The sequence below is a fragment of the Suncus etruscus genome, chromosome 1 (assembly GCF_024139225.1).
Source record: "Suncus etruscus isolate mSunEtr1 chromosome 1, mSunEtr1.pri.cur, whole genome shotgun sequence".
NCBI classification, from domain to species: Eukaryota; Metazoa; Chordata; class Mammalia; order Eulipotyphla; family Soricidae; genus Suncus; species Suncus etruscus.
Window position 1 is genome coordinate 108773640 of NC_064848.1, and position 21785 is coordinate 108795424.

At 35.7% G+C, this 21785-nt stretch overlaps 1 protein-coding gene and 1 non-coding gene across 2 annotated transcripts in view; both read right to left on the reverse strand.

Moving 5' to 3' along the window:
- Window positions 1–4097: 4097 nt before the first annotated feature.
- Window positions 4098–4230, reverse strand: LOC126032313 (small nucleolar RNA SNORA51). Its single transcript, XR_007503847.1, has one exon. It is a non-coding gene; the product is annotated as a small nucleolar RNA SNORA51 (small nucleolar RNA).
- Window positions 4231–18584: 14354 nt separating this feature from the next.
- GNAI1 (G protein subunit alpha i1) overlaps window positions 18585–21785 on the reverse strand; it is a 90847-nt gene continuing 87646 nt past the window's right edge. The window contains exon 8 of the mRNA XM_049783903.1: window positions 18585–20616. Coding sequence (XP_049639860.1) covers window positions 20426–20616 — 191 coding nt within the window. The 3' untranslated portion in view covers window positions 18585–20425. The remainder of the gene's footprint in view (window positions 20617–21785) is intronic.

The window sequence follows — 21785 nt, forward strand, 5'->3', positions numbered from 1 at the left end:
GCCTCAGCGTGCCATAACTTTTTAGTCTTTGTTTCCCTTTCGGAATCTCTGCAGTATAAAAGATGTGAAGCTAAAATGACTTCACAAGGACCAGAGAGCGATAGTACATCGGGTAGCCGACCCAGGTTGGATCCTAGGCTTCCCATATTCCCAAGCCTGCCAGGAAAGATTTCTTAGCGAAGAGCCAAAAGTAACCCCTGACCATCTCTGGGTGTAGCTCAAAGCTGCCACATTAAAATAGAGTAGAAGACTGCACATATCTAAAATAATAACTAAGATAAGAAAAATACCTCCAGCAGAAAGATTTTGTTTTGTTTTGTTTTGTTTTGCTTTTTGGGCCTCACCTGGTGGTGCTCAGAGATTCCTCCTGGAGGTGCTGGGAGACCATAAGGGATCCTGAAGATTGAAATTGCATAGGAAATTTGCAAGGCAAATTGCAAGGTAAGCGCCTGCCAGGTGTACTATCTTTCCAGCCCTGAATCATTATTATTTTTATTTCTCTTTTTTTAAAATAATATATTTAAGCACTATGATTACAAACATGTTTGTAGTTGGGTTTCACTTATTAAAAAAGGACATCCACCTTCACCAATACAACCTTCTCACCATCTCCTTCTCCCCACCCCCTGCCAGTATTCGAGACATGCATTCTATTTCTCTCACTAATAACTCTTGACAGTTATTAGTGTTGTTATTTCTCTAACTGAACTCATCACTCTTGTGGTAAGCTTCATATTGTGGACTTATTCTTCCATCTCTCATCTCTAATGTCTCTGAGCATTATTACAATAATGTCTTATTTCTCTTAAATACTACAAATGAGTAAGACTATTCTGTGTCTAGCTCTCTCTCTCTCTGACTTATTTCACTCAGCATAATAGTTTTCATGACCATCATTGTATAGGAAAATTTCCTGACTTCATCGTTCCTGAAGGCTGCATAGTATTCCATTGTGTATATGTAGCATAATTGCTTTAGCCACTCATCTGCTGAAGTGGCATCTTGGTTGTTTCCAGAGCCTGGCTATTGTAAATAGTGCTGTAATAAATCTAGGTGTGCAGAAGGCAGTTTTGTATTGCGTTATTTTGTTTCTAGGCCTAGGAGTGCTGTAGCTGGACCATATGGGAGCTCAATTTCCTTTTTCTGAGGAATCTTCATATTGTTTGCCATAATGGCTGAACTAGATGGCATTCCCACCAGCAGTGAATGAGACTTCCTTTCTCCCCACATTCTCACCAGCACTAATTGTTCTTATTTTTTGTGATGTGTGTTAGCCTCTGTACAGTGAGATGGTATCTCAACATTGTTTTGATTTGCTTCTCCCTGATGATTAGTGATGTGGAGCATTTTTATGTGCCTTTTGGCCATTTCTATTTTTTCTTTGAAGCAGAGTCTGTTAATTTTTTACCCCATTTTTTTTTGGTGGGGTTAGATGTTTATTTCTTGTTAAGTTCTAATATATCTTAGAAATTAACCCCTTATCTGATGGTGAATAGTTTCTCCATTCTGTGTCAGACCTTTGTATCCTTGTCATTATTTCCTTTGAGGTTCAGAAACTTCTCAGCTTAAAATAGTCCCATCTGTTTATTTATTTCTCATTTCCAAAATAGTTCCCCTGAAGTAATGGCTATCAAAGTCTAAAATCTTGTCTCTGGGTCTTTCTGCTATTCTACCCCAGTTTTGTTTTTTTTTTCTGAAGTCACATAAATACATTCCATAAATCTCTAGCCTGCCTCTTTTTGAGTTTTGGGACCTTGGTTGATTTCTTTCTGGGAGTCTGAGCTTGACATTACTCTGCCCTCTCTCTGGCTATGTTTGACTCTCCTGGCTGACCCTGCAGTCTGAGGGTAAAAGAGAACGAGGGAAGGGCCAAAAAATAGAAGATGGGGTGGGGGGTGGGGAGTGAAGAGGCAGGGTTTAGGGTGGGGGATGTTTGTGTGTGTAGTGGTGATAGGGGGAGTGTTTCCCTTATCCAATGCCATCTCCCACCCTCTCCCATCCTTAGCCAATCCTTTATTTAATTTGATTGACTCCCTTCTCTATGGGCAAGTGTTAAAGAGGACTAAATTAACCAGTTCACCTGATGCTCCACCTTTCCACTTGCACTGTAAGTTTGATCATGTCCAAACTCTTAAAAGTTATTTGCAAGATTGTGCATGATGTGTACTTCATCTATTCACTGCTCCCTCCTCCAAATTCCTGCTATGCTGATACTAAATAAAAATGCTTAATTTAACTCATTTGAACCAGCATGTTTTCTCTATTCATCTATCTACAGAATACATTTTATTCTTTTTTGGAACATTGCTTCCTGACAGATGGTCAACTCACCGTCACTCATTCATCCAAATCATTGATATGAGTTCTTAAAAAAAACAAAACAACCTAAAATAACCTTCTGGAGCTTGAGATAACATTTAGTTACTTGAGATAACATTCTCAAATATGTCATCAAATCTCCTATATAATACAATTATATGGCTTGTTTACTAATATTATCAGTAGATTGGAAAATTTAAGATAGCAGTGGACATATTTACTAATATTATTCTCATTTCTGCCAGAATTGTTCAATTTTGGAAGGAAATGAAAAGATAAATTTTAAATAATCTAAAACAGGTAACAAAACCAAAACCAAAACAAAACAAAACAAAAACAAAAAAACAAAACCAAATATAAAGTAAACAAAAAATGAATCAAAAATAAAACAATAAAGTTCACAGAGTAAGGAGTGAAAGTTTCCATATTAAATGCACTGTGATAGGCATTGAGCCCAGATCACTGCTCTTTAAGAAAATGTAATTTTCCTCCACAATTCCAGTACATTCTGAGTTTCTGTTATCGTGCATAAAGTACTTAGCTTCCAGAAAAAATATTTCATATGTACTGTTGTCTTACTAAAAGGAACTCAACATGCTAGAGTTTTTCTTAGTGTATTTCTCAAGCACTAGATTCACAAGAAGTTTTAAAAAGTTCATTGAAGTGTAGAAAAACATATTAATTATAGAGTCCTGAATGAGTGGATGATGGTGAGATGGATGGAGATAGGCCTTTCTCTGCTGGCTCAGGCCATGCGCCTGCAACCCCCTCCAGCCAGCGGTCTCAGGGTGGCAGCAAGGAAATGATCCACAGGCAGTCAGGTTTCAGGAGACATCAACTTTATTAAAGCCCTAGCCATCATGTGTGGCTCCTAAGCTTTTAAAACCTTTTAAGCCTGCTCCATAAGTAGCCCTGCATTCAAACCTGCTTCTGCCAGCCACCTCTCTTGCTGAGTCTTCTCTCAATCCTCCTCCGGAATCCCCTTTCTTCCCCCTCCAGGTGAGCAAAACAGGAAGCCAAAGACCCCTCCCAGATATGGGCAGGTCTGCCTCTTAAGGTGAGCAAAACAGGAAGTTGGGGGAGGGAAGTAACACATTTATTTTAGTAACTGTGATATACAGTACTGTTTATGGTAATGTTTCTTGAACAAATCATTAGAGCAACACACACTCCATCAGAGTGCTTCCCTTTATCATTGCCCCAGTATATGTCATCGTCCCCTGCATATTCACACAGTTTCTGACTAAAGTTATCACTTTCTGTTGTCTTTAGGCATTTATAGATTCACAAATTTTAATAGATATTTTTCTAAAAATTATTCTTAGATCAAAATATCTTGGGAACTCCTAGGTTATATTCAGTTCAGGAACTTTCATTAGTGCAGATACTACATTCTGAATCTTTATTAGGCTAACATACTTGTAAAACTCTAAAAGAGGAAAAACAATAAGCATTTTCTTGGAATTACTTTTTATTAGTTTTATGATATTAAAACTCTACAAAAAAGGAGCTGGAGCAATAGCTCAGCAATAGGGAGTTTGCATTGCATGCATGCAGCCAAACAGGGACAGACCTTGGTTCAATCCCTGAGCCTGCCAGGAGTGATTTCTCAGTGCAGAGCCAGGAGTAATGAGCACTGCAGGGCATGGCCTCCCCAGGAGCCCCCCCCCCAAAAAAAAAAAACTCTAAGAAGGCAAAATAGCAAGCATTTTTTCAGAATTATTTTTGTTTATTTTATCATGTATTATAATTCAAAGTCTTAGTCATACAGAGATTTTTTTTGTCCCCCAATTCACAATACTGACCAGGCAAAGGGGCTGTGTTGAGATGTATATGGGGTGTATTTACTGTACCTCCTCTTTCTATACAGTCAATGTAAAGAACACAGCCTGTGGTAAGAATTGGAAGGCCTTATCTTATATATATATATATATATATATATATATATATATATATATATATATATAAAATCCTTCATCAGTGCAACATTCCCATGACCAATATCCCAAGTGTCCTTCCTCCCCACCCCACACTGGTCTGTACTATAGACAGGCTTTCTACTTCCCTCATTCAGTAATATTTTGTTATGATAGTTCTCAGTGTAATTATTTCTGTGACTACACTAAACAATCCCTGGGGTGAGCTTCATGTCAGGAGAAAGGACCCTCCAGTCCTCCTCTATTTTGTCTCTGAGAATCATTACACAAATGTTTTTCATTTTTCTCAAAACCTGTAGATGAGGGAGACCATTCTGTGTTTATCTCTCTCCCTCTGACTTATTTCACTCAGCATAATAGATTCCTTATACATCCATGTATAGGAAAATTTCATGACTTCATCTCTTCTGATGGCTGCATAATATTTCATTATGTGTATGTACCATAGTTTCTTTAACCATTCATCTATTGAGGGGCATCTAGGCTGTTTACAGAGTCTGGCTATTGTAAATAACACTGCTATGAATATAGATGTGCGAAAGGTATTTTTGTATTGTATTTTTGTGTTCCAAGAATATATCCCTAGGAGTGGGATAGCTGGATTGTATGGAAGCTCAACTTCCAGCTTTTAGAGAAATCTCCATATCGCTTTCCACAAAGGTTGGACCAGATAGCATTCCCACCAGCAGTGAATAAGAGTTCCTTTTTCTCCACATCCCGGCCAGCACTGCTTGTTCTCATTCTTTCTGATGTGTGCCATTCTCTGTGGCAGGAGATAGTACCTCATAGTTGTTTTGATTTGCATCTCACTGATGATTAGTGATGTGGAGCATTTTTTCATGTGCCTTTTAGCCATTTGTATTTCTTTTTTTGTCAAAGTGTCTGTTCATTTCTTCTCCCCATTTTTGATTGGGTTAAATGTTTTTTTCTTGTAAAGTTCTGTCAGTGCCTTGTTATTTTTTAATTTTTTTATTTAAACAACTTTATTACATACATGATTGTGTTTGGGTTTCAGTCACGTAAAGAACACCACCCATCACCAGTGCAACATTCCCATCACCAATGTCCCAAATCTCCCTCCTCCGCACCCAACCCCCCGCCTGTACTCTAGACAGGCTTTCTATTTCCCTCGTACATTCTCATTATTAGGATAGTTCAAAATGTAGTTATTTCTCTAAACTCATCCCTGTTTGTGGTGAGCTTCATGAGGTGAGCTGTAACTTCTAGCTCTTTTCTCTTTTGCGTCTGAAAGTTATTATTGCAAGAATGTCTTTCATTTTTCTTAAAACCCATAAATGAGTGAGACCATTCTGTGTCTTTCTCTCTCTCTGACTTATTTCACTCAGCATAATAGATTCCATGTACATCCATGTATAGGAAAATTTCATGACTTCATCTCTCCTGATGACTGCATAATATTCCATTGTGTATATGTACCACAGTTTCTTTAGCCATTCATCTGTTGAAGGGTATCTTGGCTATCAGTGCCTTGTTATTTTGGATATTAACCCCTTATCTGATGGGTATTGGGTGAATAGTTTCTCTCACTCAGTGGGTGCCTCTTGTATTCTGGGCACTATTTCCTTTGAGGTGCAGAAGCTTCTCAGCTTAATATAGTCCCATTTATTTATTTCTGCTTCCACTTGTTTGGAGAGTATGGTTTCCTCTTTAAAGATACATTTAGTCTCAATGTCATGGAGCTTTTGACCTATATGTTGTTCTATATACTTTATGGTTTCAGGTCTGATATCTAGGTCTTTAATCCATTTGGATTTTACATTTGTACATGATGTTAACAGAAGGTCTAAGTTCACCTTTTTACAAGTGACTAGCCAGTTGTGCCAACACTACTTATTGAAGAGGCCTTCCCTGTTCCATTTAGAATTTCTTGTACCTTCATCAAAAATTAGGTGACGGTGTATCTGGGAAATAGTCTCTGAATACTCAAGCCTGTTCCACTGATCTGAGGGTCCGTCTTTATTTCAATACCATGCTGTTTTAATAACTATTACTTTGAAATACAGTTTAAAGTTGGGGTAAGTATTACCTCCCATATTCCTTTTCCCAAGTATTGCTTTAGCTATTCGTGGTTGTTTATTGTTCCAAATGAATTTCAGAAGTGTTTGATTCACTTCTTTGAAAAATGTCATGGGTATCTCATACAGAGATTTTTAGTCAAATAAGCAGGAGTCAAGAGAAGTCAGAGGGTTTTATTTCTTAAATATATGCATATCTAATAGTAACTATATTTAGAACTGTCCATTTCAATTGCTAGAGAAACAATAGTTTGAAAATAGCAGTAAATTGCCACCAAAAATTTTTCACATATTTTCTCCAATAACTTTAAGAGAAAATATGGAGCTACTTCAAAGATTTCACTCATTTCTCATGATCCAGTTAGCCAAAATGATTTTGAACTATGTGAGTTCAAAAAAACAATCCATAAAAAGAAATGAACTTATGAACACTAAATGTATGAGCTAAATGCATATTATAGATTTTATAATATGAAATATTGATATAGTATATGTCTTCTGAGTGATAAACATTTATAAATTCATAATCATTCAGATAAAAGGTATACCAATGTTGGGAGAGAAAACAAACATAGAACATTAAGAGGGGCACAGGTGTAAGGCACTCTCCTTGCACACAATCATTTACCCAATTTATTTTGTTTTGTTTTGTTCTGGGGCCACACCTGGTGATGCTCAGGGTTTACTCCTGGCTATGCACTCAGAATTCGATCCTGGCCTGGGGGATCAAACCACGACCTGTCCTAGGTTAGCTCCGGCAAGGAAGACATCTTACTGCTTTTGACACCACTCCAGTCCCTACTACCCAATTTAATTCTTGACACCACATATGGTTCCCTGAGCATCACCAGGTATAGTACCTGATTCCATAAGCCCTGAGCACCATTGGGCATGACTGACAAACAAACAAAAACATCAGCTGGTCCCTAATTAGGTTCTAAAGGAAATAGGTTAAAATTTAGTGTCTTGGAATATGAAGATTAAAGTATTACTTGAAAAATTAAATAAGGCATCATTTATTACAAAAGTTAGGCTTTTGGAATCACTGAGTGTATTTAGGGATACCATTCTCCATATAACATTTTATATTTAAGATGTACTTGCAGCAAAGGCACAGGCACTTAATCACTAAGGTTTAAAAGCATAAAAGCCAAATGAACCAAAGAAAAATTGAGTGAAACTTCTCAAGCTTGTGTTCCTCAAAAAGAATTGCCTCAGCAGGAAAGCTACAGCAGTGAATAACTCCTTGCTCCAAAGTTTAAGGAATCTGAGCAAAGTGACTTTTCAAGCACATTTGTGTACTTAATTCGAAAAAACACTCTAGCAGCCATCTGGCACTGATGGAAAATTTAAAGACTGACTGTTTAGCAGGTTCATGCTAGAAAAGAGTCAATTATAAAGCTCTTCTGCATGAAATCAGTCTTTAGTATAAAACCTTCTACCTGGGTCCTAATAGTGTACTCATGGCTTGTGTTTGTGTGTAAGCAATTCATGAGTGTTTAATTACTATTGTTTCCATTGTAGAAATGTTTTTCTTTCAATAAAAAGTCATTGGGAGGAGCATGAGCTTGTCCATCAGAGCCCCAGTATGTCTTTCTGGCAGGTTTAGGTTTCAGATCTGACTAAACTCATCATGATAACCTATCTTCCTAATTAGTGATGGCCCAAGGGTGGAGACCTATCCAAACCTTTGGGCTAATACAGACACTGAATAAAAGATTCACTTTCTCTTGGTTCTCTAACTAGAGCATACAGTCTGGCCACACTGAATTCTATCCAACAATGTAGAAAAGCTAGAAAGAATCAATTTATCACATAGGGAAAAGTAGAAAAAATAGAGATAACAGCTTTGATAAAAACTCCAGATAGAATGGTATCCAAAGTCTGCCTGATGATTAGACTTCTTTGTTTAGGAGTTAACACTTTAGTTATTTATTTGCCTAATTAAACAGGCTTATATTTGCATTTTAAATTTCTCTGAGAAAAGCTTTTCTTTTAGACCATCTTATCTCTTACTGTATGTAGTGGGCCTGAGTGGTGTTGGCACACCCTGCAGGTTATGGAGTCAGCTCCTGCCTCTGGGCTGGGAGTCTCCTGGAAGTGCTGAGAGGACTTTACATGGCCTGGGATAAAATCCATGACTTCTCCATGCAAAGTATCTACTCCAGTCCTTGGAACTATCTCTCTTATCCAGAATAGAATTTTTCATAAGAATGCACCAAGTAAAACATGAGATCATCAGCAGAGATTACATCAGGCTATTGCAGTGCTTCTCAAATAGTGGGGCACACCCCCCAAAGGGGGCATAAGGTTCCGTAAAGGGGAGTGCTTTTGACCTGGCAAACACTGTCATAACAAGCTAAGACCCGTGTTTATGTCTCTGTATGCTTCTAGAGCTGAGTTGCTGTGTCCTGCTTCAAACTTCTCTTCGAAAAGCTATGCGTTGCAAAATGTGCTCATTGTAGCCATTAATCCAGACATCACCTCTGTTTAAAAAAAATCAGCTCACATTATTTTATATATTTTTGTTTTGTAGGTTAAAGTTTTTTTTAATATACTATTTACAGTTGCATGCGGGGGGGGGGCATGAAAAATGTTTTCTTCTTCCTAATGGGCCATTGAGAAGCACTGGGCTATTGGCAAAAAAATGTAGCTAGTGTTCACGGTACTGCTCTAAATGTAACCTATATTACGTATATTGAGAAAAATATGGAAAAGCACATTTTAAGGTTTTATATAGATATTTTTAGTGTTTTCTGAGTTACATCTAGCAATGTTCAAGGTTTACTCCTAATTTTGTACTGAAGTTTCACTTGACCACTTCTAATGGTGCTCAGAGAATCATATGGGCTGTTCGGTAGTATGAACCTGGGTTGACCCATGTGAGTCAAGCATCCTACCTACCCATTATACTGTATATACAGCCCCAGGCAAAAGGAAATACTTAAAATGAAATCTTAGCATATTCATAAGACTCAGAAGACTATATTGAGAAGATAAGGTGTAATTTTGGGGAACATTGTGTAAAATATATCTTTCTGATTATAAGAAAGTTAGATTAGAGATTAACTTTTCAGGAGCTGGTTTTAACATGAAATAGAAGCTAAGAGAAGGGTTGTATATTGCCACATAGTATGAAATTAGCCTTTTCCATTTAACTGGATTGTAATATAAATAAAAATCACACTTTTTCCGTAGTTAGAATTTTCATGTTTCCTTATATAACATTTGATCCTCTCCTTCCCTTTGTAAGATGCCCCCCTACATTGCTGACCCAATCCTGTACTGAATTGTGTAGATCCAATTGGACTTAATCGGAATGAAGGTTAGTTTTATCTCTAGATCCCAAAAGTGAAAAAAGGCTGTCATGTCCTATTAGTCTCCATATATATTATTTTGATCAAAGACATCTAACACATATAATGTTTCTTTTCTCTTCTGTAGAAATGTTCCAACTAGACCATATATAGACACAAGAAGGCAAGATAATCAACATTGAGTTCCAAGGATACAGATAATCCTACAATTTATTTTCTTTGGCATTGCTTCCTAAAACAGGAATTCTTATCACAGTGACTAGACTTGACCTCATGGTGACTCACAAGGAAGCAAAAGAAGAGATATTCTTGGAGGATAAACTCAACATTCCACAAGTTCTGTCTCTCAGCAACTAATGATGAAATCAACATTGCTGCCCTGATGCAAATCGGTTGCAAGTTTCAAGTGTTCTAGAAGATATAGGAGTAAAAATTGCTACACTCACTCTAAAAAACAGTTTAACTTATAGAAAAGTTTAAATTGTGATTTTGATTATTCTTAATAATTTATCTTCCTAGGAACATGGCCAAAATGAATATGTTTATGACAGTGTTAGCAAAATAAGAGGAAATTGTCAAAATATCCAGAAAGGTAGGAAGACTACATAAATGGCAAAACAATAAAATAAAATTCAGCATTGAAAATAAAATTGAAAAAAATCACACTTTTCAACATCATTAAATCTCACTTTATTTTTCTGACTGCCTTCACTTGAATAACACCTGGAAGGTTCAAAAACCAAGGATTAAATAAGGTCAGCCAGGTGCAAGGCACACACCCTACTTGTACTTTCTCTCTCTGCAATCCTGCTTCAGAATATAGTGTTTTTTTTTTGGGGGGGGGGGGGACACCACACTTGGTGGTGCTCAGGATTGAATCTTGACTGAGCTCAAAGATCACTCTGGGCACCACATGGGAGGACCACATGGAGTGACAAGGAACAAACCAGGTCTGTGCCCTACCCCCTCTACTATCTCTTCAGCCCCCAGACATTTCTGTTAATAGATCCAAAGTCTTCCTCTGTCTTTGATAATCATAAAAAGAGTATTGCCAAAGGCCAAGAGGGTTAACATTTAATTAGAAAACATGGAACATTTGTGTGTAATAGTAGATGGACTCATTTTGCCATTTTGGGGACCAGTCATTATGGTGAAAAACTGTGGGTTTTAGTTTTCTGTCAAGTGCCCAGAGTCTGCAGCTTGGAAACCAGCTATTGATTGTGATTATCCACATAATTATGCAGATAGAGTTATAGACTTAAAACATAAAGTTGTACTCTGAGAAATAAAACAGAATAAATTGTCTCTATGTAGAAAAATATACTTTTGGGACTAGAGAGATAGTACAACCAGTAGTAGGGCATTTTTCTTACCTGAAGCTGACCCAGGTTCGATATTTTGCATCTCATATGGTCCCTGAGTGCAGAGTCAGGATTAATCCCTGAGCATCAACTAAGAAAAAAAAAAAAGAAAAATGCTTCTAAAATGTACTATATATAAATATATATTGAAAGTACATTCTACACGAAATGTTTAAAATATTGTATCTTATACAATAGAACTTGTATGTGCATGATTGATGGTTTTGAGTTTTTCAAATATTAAAATGTTTGTTTAAAAGCTATGAACACACAAGAAAACAATGGATGCAAATACAATTTAATTTGCTGCCTTTATTGGATACATCATTTTTTAGTTATATGGTAACTTGTATAAAGCCTAGTCTTTTCCTCACAACTTCAAGCAATTTAAAACATCTGGTTCTTTATAATCTGATTAAAAACTACACAATTCTAAAATGTGTCTTCATAATTCTAATTTAGTAAAAATAAATTTATCCATATACTGCAATACTGTTCTTCTTTTTTTCTTGTTTTGGTTTTACTTGTAGCTCTACTCTCAGAAATCACTCCGGATAGGCTTGGTAAGACCATATGAGATGCTGGGGATCGAACCCAGCCAGTCCAGATCAGCTACATGCAAGGCAAAAGCCCTACCACTGTGCTATTGCTACAGTCCCCTTATTGGTTGTTTTTTTTTTTTTTTTTTTTTTTTTTTGTTTTTTTGGGCCACACCCGGTAACGCTCAGGGGTTACTCCTGGCTATGCGCTCAGAAGTCGCTCCTGGCTTGGGGGACCATATGGGACGCCGGGGGATCGAACCGCGGTCCGTCTCCTAGGCTAGCGCAGGTAAGGCAGGCACCTTACCTCCAGCGCCACCGCCCGGCCCTGGTTGTTTTTTTTTGTGTCAAGTATAAAATCATCATATTTTTCAGAGAATGGTGTACATATACATATTTTTATGAATATTACCAAAGGATGCATGAATGTAAATAGACTTTTGTGAGACTAATATTAAGTCAAATCCTGAGAATCCAGAATCTGTAGACATATAAATAGGTGTTTTGTTTTTGATGTCTTTTATCACAAAACAATATGTCTATCTAAAGTCTTGGCATATTTATATCATATCCCAATTTAAGTCCTTCAGAATATCAAATTCTTGTCCTCCTCCACAGCTCCAAGGAATTACTATTCTCTGAAAAAAGTTCGGAAGCATTTTTATCGTGACTATGCTCTGCCCAGTCCTGTGGGATGAGTGGAGGAAGAAAGGAATTTGGCCAGGGAAACTGAACATATTAAAATCAAAACACAAAATAACAACATTAAAAAACTAATTAAAATTTGGCTAAAGAGTGTAAAAGAGTTTAAAACTCTGGCATAGTAACTTTCAAATGTCCTTTTCAGTCCACTCCTATTTCATGTTTGGAACTAAAAATATACATTTAGTTAAATAAACCAGATTTAGAGTATGGACTTCAAAATGTATATGTCTCTCTTTTATTACAGCAGACACACTTGAAGTTAAAATGAGATTACCTCCCCCACCTCAGACAGTAAAGGTCATTTTACATCAAACCATAAATCATAGCATTTTAGAACCTGAATATACTTTAAATCTTAGCTTTATATCCAAGGACCTACTTCTGTAAATTTGGAGACTTTTCATGAAACCAAAGAATTGTTGAAGAAAAAATATATCCTTTTTCCAAAAGGAAATGAAATGTAAGACATATGTGATTTCATATTTCTCAGTGGGTAATTAACAAAGTAAATGAATTTAAAAATAGATTTAAGTTGATGTCTAACACATTGGTTCAAGACCTACATTAAATTTGGAGATCTTTGAATTGCTATGTGTATTTCATACTTAATTTGGCCTAATTACATTTCAAGTGCCCTTTGAAATAAAGGGATGGTGGTTGTTATGTTGGCACAGTTCTGATGTCTGAAAAACAGGAGCTAATATGACATGTTTCTTTACTGTAGAATCTTTAGTGGTCATTGATATGCTTTTGTATATAATCCACACTTACAGTACCTATTTGGACATGCTATGCTATACTTTGTGACACTCATGAAAAATAACTTTGTTATTGGATTTTGAAGATGTGATTACTGTATGATTTATAGCCTTGGGTTTTCTTTCCAGATTTTTCATTTCTTAGGTAGTCAACATTGTGCCAGATGCATAAACTCTCTTAACTTGCCTCCTTATCAGAAAAATGAATATCTTGTCAAAAACATTAGGGAGAATTCTCTAGCCATTGAAAGCCATAGAAAACACCATGAATAAAGGTTGACACACATAGGTGCTTAGTAAATGAATTATACATTCACTTTCTGTATATATTTGAAATATTTGAAAACATAATATGCTATAAATTAAAGCTATGTAAATACAGTTTTGAAATTCTCATGTTATACTTTAATTATTCAAAGGATTCTGTTTAGTCCTGTGTTATTTAAAATGTATACCTAGAAGTCTTTTATTCTCCCCCCACTTTTTTCACACCTAGCAGTGCTTAAAGATTACTCCTTGCAGGGTTGGTCAAAGGAACATACGTTATGCTTTTAGTCTAAAATACACACAATGTATTGTTCAACAAGACCACAAATTTAAGACCACAGGCTTTCACAGTTCATCTATTTAGAAGTTTCTCTAGTAGCAGTCCCCCGGGTCTGTATTCTACCTCTTATTGTAAAGATTTTATTCTGGAAGATAACAATGACTTGGTCAAGGAAAAAAGAGGATGCAGATGGTGTGCACTTATTCCCTTTCCCTGGAGAATATATCATTAAGTCACTACTAAATGGACTTAAACCAGAAGCCTAGGCTTCATCCAGAAAACCATTAGGCTGTATTTCAGTCTGCTTTTTGTCTTGTGCCTTGGCATCGCAGTGTGTCAAAGTCTGTGTCCCTGATTGTGACAATCCTGTGAGATGTAACAAAGACCCTCTGACCAACAGAATCAGGTGATTAGAAACATCCCATGGGAGGCAGCTGCAAAATTAGGGCACTAATTCTCGTAAAAATCAGAACACTCTGTCATCCAGGGACCACATCAGAAAGTGTGAGTGAATATAACCCCATATTCTGAGGTCAGTAGAGAGAACTGATTAACCTTTAGAAGTCAAGCCTCAAACTTCAGCTAAAATAAGCCAATAGGCTTCTCTCACAGACAAGTGCCTTACTCTGTTGTGTCTGTTGATCTATCACTAGTTGCTGTTAAACAATTCTTTCTGTTAATTTCTGTGCCTTGGAGTTCCAAGGATAAGCCCTCATGTCACTAGTCATGTATTTTATAGGGTACCACAGTTGGGGTCATAAAAATTATTAATCCATTATGAGAATTTAACCACCCTCCTTGATGCTATCTTTGAGGCATAGAGGAACTATAAAGAGAGTATCAGCTGGACTCATCCTTCCCGAAGCATTCAATATGTTAAGAGATGATGTGTGTAGATCTAAATACCTTCCTCGTAGGTCAATGTTTTAAGAAATCATGTCCTCCTCAAAGAACATCTGGGCCCTTTTCAGTTGAGTGCCTCTGTTCTAAGATAACTCTGCAAGCAGGCACCCCCTAGAAAGTGATACTCAGCTTGCTGTAGCAGAAGTGGTTTATATTTACAAGAACCATTGGCTTTATAGTAAGTAGCTTAGGGGAATTGTCTCTCTGGTGCATATCTATTTTTATTAGTATATCTATTTTAAATATCTTTAAACAAGTTGATTATACATATGATTGTACTTTGTTTTCAGTCATGTAAAGAATACCCCCCTTCACCAGTGCAACATTCCCATCAGCAATGTCCCAAATCTCCCTCCTCCCAACCCCACCACCGCCTGTACTCTAGACAGGTGTTTTCTACATCCCTCTTTCGTTCACATTGTTATGATAGTTCTCAGTGTAGTTATTTCTCTAACTGCACTCATCACTCTTTGTGGTGAGCTTCATGTCATGAGCTGGACCTTCCAGCCCTTCTCTCTTTTGTCTCTGAGCATTATTGCAAAAATGTCTTTTATATTTCTTAAAACCCATAGATGAGTGAGACCATTCTGCATCTATCTCTCTCCCTCTAGCTTATTTCTCTCAGCATAATAGATTCCACTTACCTCCATGTATAGGAAAATTTCATGACTTCATCTCTCCTGATGGCTGCATAATATTCCATTGTGTATATGTACCACAGTTTCTTTAGCTATTCATCTGTTGAAAGGTATCTTGGTTGTTTCCATAGTTGTTTTGATTTTTATCTCCCTGATGATTAATGATGTGGAGCATTTTTAAGAAAAATAAGGGGTGCTTGATTTAGAAATAAATTTTCAAGAATAACCTTGGGAGTTTTGAATTCCCTCTTAAGTTTAGGTCATCATCACACTAAGATGTGAGATTTTATCTCAGCCTCTCCTACCTCATGAATATAATTTTTTGTCTCTTTTCCAACACTCAAATAGGATGTTCTACTGTTGCAATTTTCCAGAAGAAATCATTCTACATGTGGCAGTACATTAGTGTGTTTGTGTGAGAAAATGATTAAGTTCAGGATTTTTCTATTGACAATTCATTTTGAGCCATTGATTCAATGAAACCCAAAGATAAGAATGGCTGGATGTACCATATTTGCCGGCGTATAAGATGACCAGGTGTATAAGATGACCCCCGAATAATGCAGTTAAAACATAGGGTTAGGCCTATATTCGCTGTATCAGACAGAACGTTCCTGTGCTACATGTGCTGCATGTGTTCCTGTGCTCATGTACCACAGTGAGCCAATCATAATAAGCAAAGGTTCATAGATTATACTGTAATAGACTTCCTCTGACTCTGGCCAAACTGAACAGTCTTTTTATAGTGTAGATTCGGGTATAGAACATTGTCTAATTTGCATGCATAAAAAGCCTGCTTGGATTGGCTGAGTTAGAGAGGTGGTCTGAACAGCCTTGCAGTGATTGGTGCAGGTTCGAGTTGGAAAATTCGTTTTGTGGCAATATTCAGACAATTTTCGTTTAGCGGCATGTTGAAACATTTTTTGGGATATACTCGGCTTATAAGATGAACCCAGATTTGACTTTTTTTGTTTCAAAAGTTGTCTTATATGCTGGAAAATATGGTAGATTTGATTGGTCTTGAATTTTTTCTTAATTTTCAAGCAAGGAAAGGACCAAAGTACAATTCTTGATTTACTGTGAAGTTTCACAGATAATTAAAAATAAAGGGTGTAAAAGAAGAATCTGAAATTTAATAGCTAGTCTCTGCAGTTGACTTTTTTTGAAATTGAAACTTAAGAGTGAAATTGTACAAACATGTCATTTTTGTAAATTAAGAGCAAAAATAGATTTAACACAATGGAAGGGGCCAGAGTGATAGCACATTAGGCCAACCCAGTTTCACTCCTCAGCACCTCATATATATTCCCTGCACTCTGAAATAGTGGCCCCTGAACATTGCCTGGCTTGGCCCAACCCCCCCCCCCCAAATAAAACAAAAAAAAATCCTGGTAATATAGAATATACATTTGTAATGTGGAGAATTAAAATAAATGTAAAGATTCTGCCACAGAAATGTTTAATGAAATTTCTTTGACTCAAGTCTTGCACTCAGAATTTTAATCCATTCTTCTAGGTGAGATACTATGCTATTCCACAATTAGCAATGGTTTATCCAAAGAACTCACTTTACAGTGAGTGTTTCTAATAATTTTGTTGGTATAGACAAGTATATAGTTAGTAAGCCCAAGAAACAAAAGATTTAACTTTACATATTTCACTCAAGAAGAAATAAAATAAGAGAACAAGAAATGGCCAAGGGCAACAGAAGCTAAGAACTAGCCTAAAGATCTATCCTTACCACGAGGAGGAGAGAGGAGTCTGGCAGTGGAAACTAACTGAAGCAATGGTGGAGGTAAGTGAATAATCTGGTGGAGGGTTTGGTGTTGGAGCACTGTGTGCACCAAACTCTACCATTAATACTATCATAGTGTTAACACAGTAACTAAAAAAATTTCAAGTGATTAAAAAGAAGTGACAGAGAAAGCTGTTCTGGTTCAGGTAAGATCTCATCAGCCTTGGTCTATGTGACCGTAGTTGATTGCGGCTCATGCACAGCTAGACTTGGTGAAAGATGTTTCATGATGTTTTTTAATTAACTGCAATAACATCAGAAATAATAGAACTCACCAAAGATAACAAAGCAAGTGGTCATAGGTTAATAGAAAAATAGCTCGGCAAGAGGCCTGGAGAGTAGTGAAATATACAACTCTTGCTGTAATGGCATTTTAATTATTGAGAGGTTTTGAAAAGTAAATGCAAGGGAAAATTTCTAAATTAACTTAAATATAGTGTATTTCCTGTTTTGGGGTAATGAAAAACAAGTTTCCTGAAGTTGATGAGTAAAATGCAGCTTTTTCTGGTAACTGTGATTCTTTGATTAGTCCAAGCTTAGTACTTTCTATAACTAAATAACAATATAACTTTATAAATTATTCACCATCAGTCTCACTTCTCAGAGCTCAATATGCAATGTGAACTCATAAAATCCTGATAAAAACCATCAAGTTAATGGTCTGATTTAACACCCTTTTCATCATATAAAGTAAAAGCAAAGTTGACAAAATACCTTGCTCAAGGTTTACCAATGAATAAGAGATATTGGCAGAATTTGAACCAGGACTAGAAACCTAAACTAGGCTCTTAACCTTTTCTACATATCTCTGAAATAAACAATGACAACCATTAACATGTAGCATGAAGTACAATATATATACTTTCATAAGACTTTGTGGTTAGTACTGCAGATAATAAATGATACAAACCCATACCCTTCTTAGGAACCTTAAAAAGAGGTGTAAATATAAGATTAATTATCATTTTTAATTATAATTTTGGGATTGACAGGGAAGACTCCCATATGGTGTTCCAGAGATCCATTCATATTCTTGGCCAACTAGACTTGTGGTTCAATGCAAAGGACCGAGGATGCTGTGTTGCCCACCTTTGCATTGCTGAGAATTACCAAACTAGTGCGATGGTATGAGGGGCTGCAGGAAGTAGAAACATTTAATTGTGAGCAAATGGTGGCTGGGAATATAGGTGAAGAATGAATCCTTGAGTGTCTGAAAAGTTTCCCTTTCAGGGATTAAATGAATTATAGTACTTAGAGGAATTACAAAAATTAAAGGGTGAAAACTGGTTTTAAAAAGTAACAGAATAGGAGAATGGGTTTACAAAACTGAGCTTTCAAAGTAGAGGAGAGGGAGGATAAAAGGACCCTGGAAAAGGGTGGAAGGAAGCAGGGAATCCTGTATATAGTATGGGACGAGAATCTTGGAAACATGAAGCTTTATCATGAACAGTATTGTAAATCATGGCTCCTTGAAAAAATAAAAGGAGATAAATGATAATGCATGACTTTTGAAGTATACTAAGTTGGAAAGAGAACATAAATCTTAGAAATGTGTATCAAACAGGTGATACCTAACAGGTACATTAAAAAAAAAAAAACTTGGGTCAGGGAAAACTCAAGCTTCTTGGAGAAGATGAGATTGCAGAAAGATATCATGGATCAAGAAGACACTAATATTCTCGAGATAAACACTTAAATTCCAATGCAAAACGTTTTTAAGCCAACAGGGTTATAAAATTTTAAAAATTTAAATTTATTAGGATTAGCAACACAAGTACACAGAACAAAGTTCAGGAATTCATCAATGATGGTCACCAATTATGTGCTTCTCTGTGGCTTTTTAAACTGTTTTTCTCATGAGTCAAATTTATTCAGTCTAGTTGATTTTCATACATACTTTCACAATATGGATATTACAGATATTCCATCGGTAAATAAATGAAAACATCTCTATGAAAGGCACATAAAGAATCTAAGCTAACACATTTCAGAAAGTTAGATAAATTTTACATTACAAAGAAATTTCCTAAATGAAACAGATATCAATGTAGTCTGGTCATCTACACACACACACACACACACACACATATACATACATACACACATATACACAAAATGAAAGCACATAGAACTAAACTCAGAAACTACTCACAAGTGGAACTTACAAAAACATTAACATTTTCAGAAGTTGGGAAATAAAGGAGAGGGAATGGTGGGTAATGCTGTTCATTTTGATGAAACGGGGTCACAGAAAGACATTAGTGAATTGTCCAAAGAAAGGACTAGAAAAGCTCAGTACTAGCCAATATGTAACAATTATTTGAGCATACAGACAATCACTGACTTATTGAACATTATTACTGATTTTCTAAGTATAATTTTCCATATCATTTTTAAAAATAATTGCATCATTTTAAAAGAAATAATATAAAGTCAAGCAAGTAAATGAAATATGAACATTCTATGGGAAAATAATTTTTAATAGTGAGATAATTAAATTTGAAATTAGTTACATATATGAGTTTAAAGCTTACATTGTATCAGTAGCAGAGTATTCTAAGATCTCTCTTATTGTCTTCCATAAAACTATCATGAATTTTAGGTACAAGGGATTTTCCCAAAGGAAATACACAAATGAATGTCTCAAAATTCATTATGCTGACATTTTTTTATCCACAAAAATGCTTTCAACACCCACCTAAACTTAGTTATAAATAAAAACATATTTATTTAAGTTGTATAAAAATTAATGCAGCATCACCTTTAAGGCAATGCATGAACACCATCCAAATATTAAAATTCAAAGTGAAAACAAAACAACAGAATAAAAATCTTTTATAAGTCTATTTTCAAAAATCTAAAATTTAGCTTTTCAAATCAAATGTAGAGTCAATTAACATGCACTTTTAAAAGAAAAAATTTATGCATACAATTTTAAATAAACAATTCAAATTCCAGGTATATTTATCTGCTTTAAGAACATTTCAATAAAACATTAAATTTAAGGAACAAATCATGTTATTAAAATAGTCTGTGCAATGTTTATACAAATAACATTTTTATGACTACAAGTATACACATAATCAAGGGCTGCAATGTTTCCTAATATTAATTACTGTACTTAGAAATTTACAAGACAAAACATAAAGCTGTTTAAAACTCGGGAAACATGGCAATTGTCTGTCATTCAGTATAAAGTATTTAATATGTCTGTTACTCCCAAAGCCATCACACTAGAATTATTATAGGCTGCCACTCTTAAAACCTGAAAGAAAAATTGAACTAAATTATAAATATATGTATACATACATTTGCATATTTACACTTACGCAGAAATCATCAAATCACTAGAGCCCAGCTTTAACACTGTCCTCAGTTTCATGTAGCAGGACCCTATTTTACATGTATAAAAGGCCCTATTACTTTCAGTAGAGAAAACAAAAACAGAACTTTGGTCAGGTCCCAGAAGCATTTGCCATATACTACACTGTGTTGCTGCAAGACTCTAGAGAGATCCACATAGAAGTACTCATTTGGTTTGAATATGCATTTTATCATTAACAGCAATACTTAAAAGAGGCCACAATCTTTTAGGTTATTTTTTATGATGACATCTGTTACAGCATCAAAAACAAACTGCACATTCTTAGTATCTGTGGCACATGTGAAGTGGGTGTATATTTCCTTGGTGTCCTTTCTTTTATTGAGGTCTTCAAACTGACACTGAATATATGCAGCTGCCTCCTCATATGTGTTTGATCCTGAAAGGGAATAAAAGAAAAGTTAAAATAAATATCAGACTAGGCAAGATGGACTGATTTGTCAACAGTCAGTTTCAGATATTAAATATGTGGACTTCTATTTTCCTTCTATAATGGAGAAGGAAAAAATAGTCTATAAAAACACAGAATGCTTATTATGTTCAATGATTATAAGTTACTCTTAACAAAAAGATTTTCATTAATTTTTATTCCTGCTTCAGTTCCATATGCCACACCATCTCCATATCTATCTCTTCTCTCTCTCTCTCTCATATTGAAAATATGAGTTCTCTATTTTGGAAATTATACACTCAAATATATGATTTCCATTTGTTCTCCCATTTGGTAGGATCTTTTTTTTTTCTCACTGGATTCTTTTGTTGTGAATAAGTCTTTTACTTTAGTGTGGTCCCACTTGCTAATTTTTGCTTGTTTCATTGTTTTTCTGTCAAAAAAAATTATTGAGGGCCAGAGTGATAGCATGGTGAGCAGGGCATGCAGCCTAACCAGGTTTGATCCTCTGCATCCTGTATGATTCCCTGAGCTTCCAGGAGTGACTTCTAATCTTAGAATCAGGGGTACCCCTGAGTGCTGCTGGGTGCAGCCTACCCTCCAAAAATATTGGTAAGACAAATGTTTTTCTGCCTATGTTTCATGTTTCCTACTGGGATATTTTTGGTTAAAGATCTTTTATTAATAATATTTTTAGTAGTTTTTCATGAATAGTATACGATGGGGGTTATGGGTTATCATCTTTAAGAACATTGTGTGTGTGTGTGTGTGTGTGTGTGTGTCCATTTTTCCCAATACCATTTACTGAATAGACTGTCCTTTCCCCATTATGTATTTCTGGCTCCTTTAACATATCAAACATATATTCCTAGGTTTATTTACTAATCTCTGTGTATTTTATGTCAATATAATACTGGTCTGATTACTTTGAGTTTGAATATAATATGAAGCAAAGAAACATGATTTTGTTAATCTTTGTACATCTTTCTAAGGATAGTTTTGGCTATTCAGAAACTTTTGTGGTTTTATATACATTTTAAAATGATTTGTTTTGTTTAATTTTTGTGGAAACTGCCACTGAGATTTTGAGTAGAGTGCAATGAAGAGCTTTGACTATTTCAGAAACTAATATTTTACTAATACATATGAGGGAGTAC